The 7,500-nt window shown below is 39.9% G+C and overlaps 1 protein-coding gene across 1 annotated transcript in view; it reads right to left on the bottom strand.

Annotated features, from left to right (window-relative positions):
* The window catches only part of LOC143280338 (uncharacterized), a gene marked incomplete at its 5' end in the record, with an annotated part of 7,426 nt that extends 6,943 nt beyond the window's left edge, over positions 1–483 (bottom strand). Inside the window, one exon of the mRNA XM_076584972.1 lies at positions 397–483. Within this exon, the coding sequence (XP_076441087.1) occupies positions 397–483 (87 nt within the window). The remainder of the gene's footprint in view (positions 1–396) is intronic.
* Between the last annotated feature and the right edge of the window lie 7,017 nt (positions 484–7,500).

Raw genomic sequence — 7,500 nt, 5'->3', positions numbered from 1 at the left:
GAGGGGGAATAAAAACATCTTTTACTCGTCCACGCCGTCTCAACAACAACAGACAACAAAGAGGCGACGAAGACCGCCGATTGAAGGAATAATCATCACATCGTTTAGGTTTCAGCAGCTGATGCCCGATGTCCCCCTCTCTCTCGCTCTCTCTGTGTCTGTATCTCTCTCTTTCTCTGTCTGTCTGTCTGTCTCTCTTTCTCTCTGTCTCTCCCTTTTTTTCTCACTGCCCCTGTCTCTCTCTGTCTCTCTTTCTCTTCTCTCTCTCTCTCTCTCTCTCTCTCTCTCTCTCCTTATCTCTCTATCTCTGTCTGTCTGTCTGTCTGTTATTCTCTCTCTCTCTGCCTTTCCCTCTCCCTCCCCCTTTCTCTTTCTCCTTCTCACCTCACCCTCTCTCTCCCTCTTTCTCTCTTTCTCCCTCTTTCTCTCTCTCCCCCTTTCTCTCTCTCTCCTTCTCTCTCTCCCTCTCTGTCTCTCTTTCTCTCTCTTTCTCTCTCTCTCCCTCTTTATCTCCCTCTCTCTCCCCCTCTCTCTCTCCCTCTCTCTCTGTCTCTCTGTCTCTCTATCTCTTTCTCTCCCTCTCCCCCCTGTCTTCTGGCTCCTCGGACAAGGCAATGTGTGGATGTGTTTCTCCTCGCTCACAACAATACCTGACCTTTTCTTGCTCTCTCTCAGCCGTCCTCTTGGCACATAATCAATAGTCAGTGTTCTCAGAACAATACACCTTGCTTCAATGTGTCATTTGATCCGGTGGGGAAGGGGGGGAGGGTGGTGAGGGGGGGGCGTATGGGGGGGCTGAGGTGGGACGGAGGTGTTTGTGGGGTGGGGTGTAGGTCGGGGGGTGTGGGTGGGGGGGGGGGGGACAAAAGACAAGACGAGAGGGGGGGGTGGGGGGGTGGATGCGGAGTTTTTGAGGCTGGCGTGACTTCGTTACTTTCTGATTTGGTGGGATGGCGTGGGCTTTATATATGGTTGTGGATGATCGTCATGATGACGACGATAATGATGATGAGCTTTAGCTTTCAGTTTCTCAGAGGAAGCATCAATGCGCTCGGGCAAATCCATATACGCTATACCGCATCTGCTAGGCAGATTGCCTGGCCAGCAGCATAACCCAACGCGCTTAGTGAACGCGCTTGAGTGCATGCATATATATATATGTGTGTACCTATCAAGAGTTGATATCTTCTGCAGAATTTTGCCAGAGGACAACATTTTGGTTGCCGTGTTTTGTTTTGTTTTTTCAGTGCGACAAGTTCGTGCTGAAACTTCGGTTTATCGTCTTATCGGACGAGACGCTCAGGTTGATTTTCCTGTCAAACTTGGGAGAAAGGGCGAGAGCCGGTTTCGAAACCAGTGGTACCAGTTGCATTGCTTGGTTCTAACTTTTTGACAGTCACATGTGACTAAATGCCTACGTTGAGCCGAACTACGCCATTGGTCAGTTCCATACTACACACCGTAGCGGGTTACGACCATACTAGGCTCTTCCGTCCGAGCAATGCACCTGGCCCCAGTCCCTCACGGACTCAGACCATTCTGCCACCTGATGATGATAGTAGTCATAACGATTATTGCAAGAACAAGAAGAATGTTTGGATTATGATAGAGGCGGCGACAAAGATGATAACAATGACAGCAAAGATAACAAAGATGATGATGATTATAATAATAATAATGAGAAGGAGAAGAATATAACACTAATGATGATGATGATGATGATGAGAAGTAGAAGAAAAAGAATGAGATCATGATGATGATATGATGCTGATGATGGAAAACATCATCACCACCACCAGCACCACCACCACCATCATCATCATCATCGTCATCATGACCACCATCATCATCGTTATTTTTTATCATCAGTGGTATCATGCTATTATTTCTAATTAATAGATTATGACATTATAAAATTTTGTTAGTGATGGCGATGATGATGTGACCAAAATGTGGTATCTGTTTGAGAGAACAATTCTGTATTTGTTCACCGATTTATGACTTGCGGTCGAATCATATGAATTTTATCTCACTCAAAACCTTGGATTTTTTTGTCGTTCTCTCTCTCTCTCTCTCTCTCTCTCTCTCTCTCTCTCTCTCTCTCTCTCTCTCTCTCTCTCTCTCTTTGTTGTGTCTTATCGTTACTGTTTTTGTTGTCACAAGGACAGATTGGAAGACTAGGCAATGCCTAAAATCTTTATCCTTGAGTAATAAAGTTTTTGAATCTCTCTCTCTCTCTCTCTCTCTCTCTCTCTCTCTCTCTCTCTCTCTCTCTCTCTCTGTCTCTCTATCTGTGTGTGTGTGTGTGTGTGTGTGTGTGTGTGTGTGTGTGTGTGTGTTTGTGTGGCTGTCTGTCTGTCTCCCTGTTTTTATTTATTTGTCAGTTTACTTATTTATTGATTTCAGTGTCTTTGTATTTGCTGCAAGTTCTTTCTGGTGTACGTGCTTGTTGTTGTTGTTGTTGTTTGTATTTTGAATGATTATTTTTGGTAGAAATTCTTAGTTACTTACTCGGTAGAGTTCTTTGCATCCCTTTTGTTTTCTTGCATAACTTTTTTTCTTTATTCATGTTTTTTTTTCTTCTTGTTTTGTTCATATCCATCAACGTCAGACTCACAACGCAATTCCCTCCCCTCGCTGACTTAACAGAAACCATGTAACGTTATAGATGCGTGTGCGTGTGCGTGCGCGCACACCTTCCCCCTTCCCCTACACACACACATACACACACACACACACACACACACACACACACACACACACACACACACACACACACAACGTGGTCGGCCTATGGGTAAACAGTGTCAAAGTATAGTCATTGGAAAGAGGTGGAGGGTTTGGCAAGGAGCCGGCCGGTTTGTTTCTTTACCACATTTGAGTACTCGTCGCGGGGGGGGGAAGGGGGGGGGGGATCGTGATGTGTTGTTTCATTTCCAGATTCGAATACTAATGGAATCATCATAAGAGTGTCTTAGTTATACAGAGGTTAGTTCAAAATCAGTGTGGCCTTTTTTGTTCCCGGAGTAATTGGGTATTATTTATTGATCAAAGCAATACACAAAAACACTATACTGACTTACTTTGTCTGTTTGGTGGCAGTTTCTTTGTTGCTCCTCCCCTCCACCCTCTCCCCCACCCCCTCCCGCCCAGCCCCCTTGCAACGAAGTTCTTGTTTTGTTTTGTTTTTATCAAATGAAACATTTTACGATCAATTAAGCACGTATGGAAATTACAGTAAATCAGTGTTCTATAAGGCAGAAGAATAAAATAAAGAACTGAACGAAACAAACAGTTGAACAAAAATGAAGGACTGGGTAAATGTATAAGTAAAGGAAAAAACAAGATAAATGAATAGATGAATAGATAAATGAATAAAAAAACAAAACAAACATGGTTTGTTGTTCGTTAATTGATTGTTTATTTAGTTATGTGTAAATAGTTTTTGTGTATTTATTCTAACTCGCTTTATTTTTTATATGTGTTTTTATCTGTGATTTCTTTATTAATTCGTATCCATTTTATGTATCTATTTCATTTATTCTATTCGCTTTATTTTTCCTTAGGTTACTAGTTTGGTTGGTGCAGCTGTTGTTATTCTCGTTATTCATTTATTTATTTATGTATGTGTTTCTTTCTTTATTTCCTTCTTTCTTTCTTTCTGTATCTATCTGTTAATTAATTTATTAATTTATTAATTTATTTATTTCTCTGTTTATTTATTTATGCCTAGTCCTTCATCTCAGTTTAGTTCCTCGTTTCCTTGTTTAATCATCTAATTTTGTTTATTAATTGATTGGTTGGTTGATCGATTCATTTTCTGAATCATTTATTCATTTATTCATCTATATATTTCTGTTGATTGATTGGTTGGTTGGTTGATTTTGTTGTTGTTGTTGTTGTTTATCAGTGTGTTTTTATATTCATTTATCTATCTATTTATTTGTATTTATTCATTTATTTCTTTAAGAGTATATTCATATGTAAGCGATGAAAACCAGAAACATGTTCACGATTTCATTCGTTTGAGAGGAGGGAAAAAAGTGCGGTTGTTATTCATTTATTTATGTATTTGTGCTAAAACATCCCAGCTTTTGTTTATTCATGCTTTTCTCCAGTCGAATATTCGTTCATTTATACTTTAGTCCGTGGGGAATAATGACGGAGGTTCATGTGACAACATGTGCAGAAATCTGTTGTCGTGCTAAAAACTCTTTCCGAGGTTCAGATGGAAATGCTGTTTGGTTTGGTTTTCTTTCTATACTTACTTTCTTTCTTTCTTTCTTTCTTTCTTTACCTTTCTTGATTTCATTCTTTCTTTATTTCATTCTGTCTTTATTTTCTTTCTTTACTTTTTTCTTTCTTCACTCCTCTTTCTTTCTTTCTTCCTGTCTTTCGTTCTGTCTGTCTGTTTTATTATTTTATTTATTTCTTTTCTTCTCACCCCCCCACCCCCCAACCCTCCGCCTCTCTCTTTCTCTCTTGTTTCTTTTCTTTCTTTCTTTTTTTCTTTCTTTTCTATTCTCCCTTTCTATCTGTTTTTTTTTTTTTTTTTCATTTCTTTATTTCTTCTTTATTTCATTATCCCCTTCTCCAACACGTTGTTTATTCAGTTTATCTTCTGGTTTGCCTGCCACCTTTCTTTTTTCTTCTTTTTTTTCTTTCTTTTTTTTCTTTTTTCTTTTCGCGCACTGGAGAAGAACCCACGGCATCGTCAATGTTATCCTCTTGACAAAACTCTGCAGAAGAAGTCCACTCAGATAGGTACACACAAAAAGTATATGCATGCGCTCAAGACCTGACTAAGCTCCGTCGGGTTATGCTGCTGGTCAGGCATCTGCCGAACAGATGTAGTGTAGCGATGGTATGTGTGGATTTGTCCGAAAGCAGTGACGCCTCCTTGAGAAACTGAAACTGAAACTTTGTTTGAATCGTTGAGCGGGATATCGGCATGACACTGTTGAACTCTGTTTCTGTTAATTAGCTTGTTCTGTTTGTGTGTTGTGTGATTCTGAACTGTGTTTCTGTTAATTATTAACTTGTTCTATTTGTTGTATTGTCTGATACCTTAACTCTTTTTCTGTTAATTAACTTACACGTTAATATATATATATATATATATATATATATATATATATATATACATATATATATATATATATATATATATATATATATATATATACTGGGTAGATAATGCACATGTTAAAATCTTTATTTTAAAAAAGAATGAATACGTAGACCAGTATTGCCAATAAACAAACAGCTTGTATACTGATATCGGCACAAGGGCAATCAGCATTTCGTCAAGTTTGGCAGTGCTCGCAAAACAAATACCAACCCCCCACCCCCCAAAAAAACAACAACAAAAAAACAAAACAAAAATCAACAACATCGGGTTGTGAATATGTATGTGTAACTTTTCAGGACAATCCCCCGATTATTCCGATAGTTTCACTCAAAAAACATAACTTAAAATGAAACTCGAACTGAAAGCAAAGCAGATGAAATGTGAAATAAAATAAAAGATTCGATAAAAAAAAGAAAAAAAAAGATGAAATAAACTGAAACAGGAAACTTTTTTTTCCAAACTTCAAATTAAATGGAAAAAAAAAAAAAAAAAGAACAATATCTGCCGAGAGTCGAAACAAAAACCGGCAGTATGAAACTTGACGTAAGAAATAGAATGCAATAGAATGAAATTACAAAGAAGGAGAATATCAGAAAACAAAATGAAACGAAACATATCTTGGAGGGAAGAGTAGGCTGTGAAAATAAACACCAACTGCGAGTAATTTAAAAAAAAATAATTTTTACTATTTTTTCTTTAACATCTTTGTATTTTGTTCTATTGTTTGATTTTTGTTTTGTTTTGGTTGTTGTTGGGTTGTTGTTTTTTTACATCCCCTTAAACTGCAAGTAGATGACGTACCTGAAACAGCATCAGAAACCTTTTGAAAATAAAAACAAAATATCTTTAAAAATGCAAGGGAATCTTTGATGATAAAAGTTGCGAAAAGTCGAAAAAGTCATAATTAAATGATTATATTTCTTTAGAATGATAATCTGAAAAAAAAATAGACACACGGACACACGCACGCGCGCCCGCGCGCACACACACACACACACACACACACACACACACACACACACACACACACACACACACACACACACACACACACACACACACACACACACGCGGACGCATACATTCATACACATACACACTCACTCACACACACTCACGTACACACACACGCACGCATGCACATGCGCATGCACACACACATATATACATACATACATACACGCATGCACACTCATACATACACACACGCACACACATACTCACGCGCGCGTGCGTGAAAAAGACACAAGACATTAAGTGATTTTTTTTAAACCACCATGAAATAGAAATAAAAAGAAGTACACCTTAATAAAAGTGAAAATAATCAAAAAAAACTACCCACACTCCCAACCCTTAAAACACACACACACACACACACACACACACACACACACACACACACACACACACACACACACACACACACACACACACACACACACACACACACACACACACACACACACAAAATAAATAAATAAATAAATACAAGATAAAATGAAAAATAAAAAAAACCTGAAGGATGAGAGAAAGGCTGAACATCACCCACCCTCCTCTCCCATCCCTCCCACCCACCCACCTCAGCCCCACCACCTCCTTCATTATTCATCCTTTTATTTATCTTCTTTTTCTTTCTTTCTTTCTTTTTTCGTTTATCTCCTGTAATATTTTTTTAACTGCAAAATGGATGGATGAGCTGCCAGCCAGCATCCTCGACTGCAGCCGCCAGCGACCTACAGCAGTCAAGCAATCCATCGTTGTTTGCATGCAAAGCGGGCAGGCAGGCAGGCAGGCAAGCTGGGAGGGCAAGCGAATGTGAGCTTGGGACCGATAACCACGACTTGGGGGAGAGGGGCGAAACAAATAAATAAAACATAATATAATTCTAGATGGGTGGGTGTGGGGAGGGGGAGGGGGCGGGGGACGTGGGGGTGGTAGGAGGAGGAGGAGGTAGGGCAGAGAAGGGAGAGGGAGGGAGAGAGAAAGAGAAGGTTGGGGAGGGGGGGAGAGAGAGAGAGAGGGAGAGATGGAATGTCACGGCTGGTTGATTGTGATGTGTTGTGTGTTGATTTCTCTCGCATATCATTCTCTGTCGTTTGTCTTCATCTCTTATGTGTCTGTTTGTTTGTTTATCTCTGTTTGTCTTTCTATATCTCTCTGTCTCCCTCTCCCCACCCCACCCCCACCCCTCTCTCTCTCTTTGGCATTGTCTCTCTCCTTCCCTCCCTCCCTCCTGTCTTTCTCCGTCTGTCTTTCTTTCTCCTTCCGTCCCACCCCCACCCCCGCTCTCTCTCTCTCTCTCTCTCTGTCTTCCTCCCCTCCCTCTCTCTCTCTTGTCATTGTCTGTCTGTCTAGATGTCTGTCGGTAT

This window comes from Babylonia areolata, chromosome 3, assembly GCF_041734735.1.
Source record: "Babylonia areolata isolate BAREFJ2019XMU chromosome 3, ASM4173473v1, whole genome shotgun sequence".
Classification (NCBI taxonomy): Eukaryota; Metazoa; Mollusca; class Gastropoda; order Neogastropoda; family Buccinidae; genus Babylonia; species Babylonia areolata.
The sequence above is the reverse complement of the archived record's forward strand: the minus strand, read 5'-3'. Positions and strand labels throughout refer to the sequence as shown.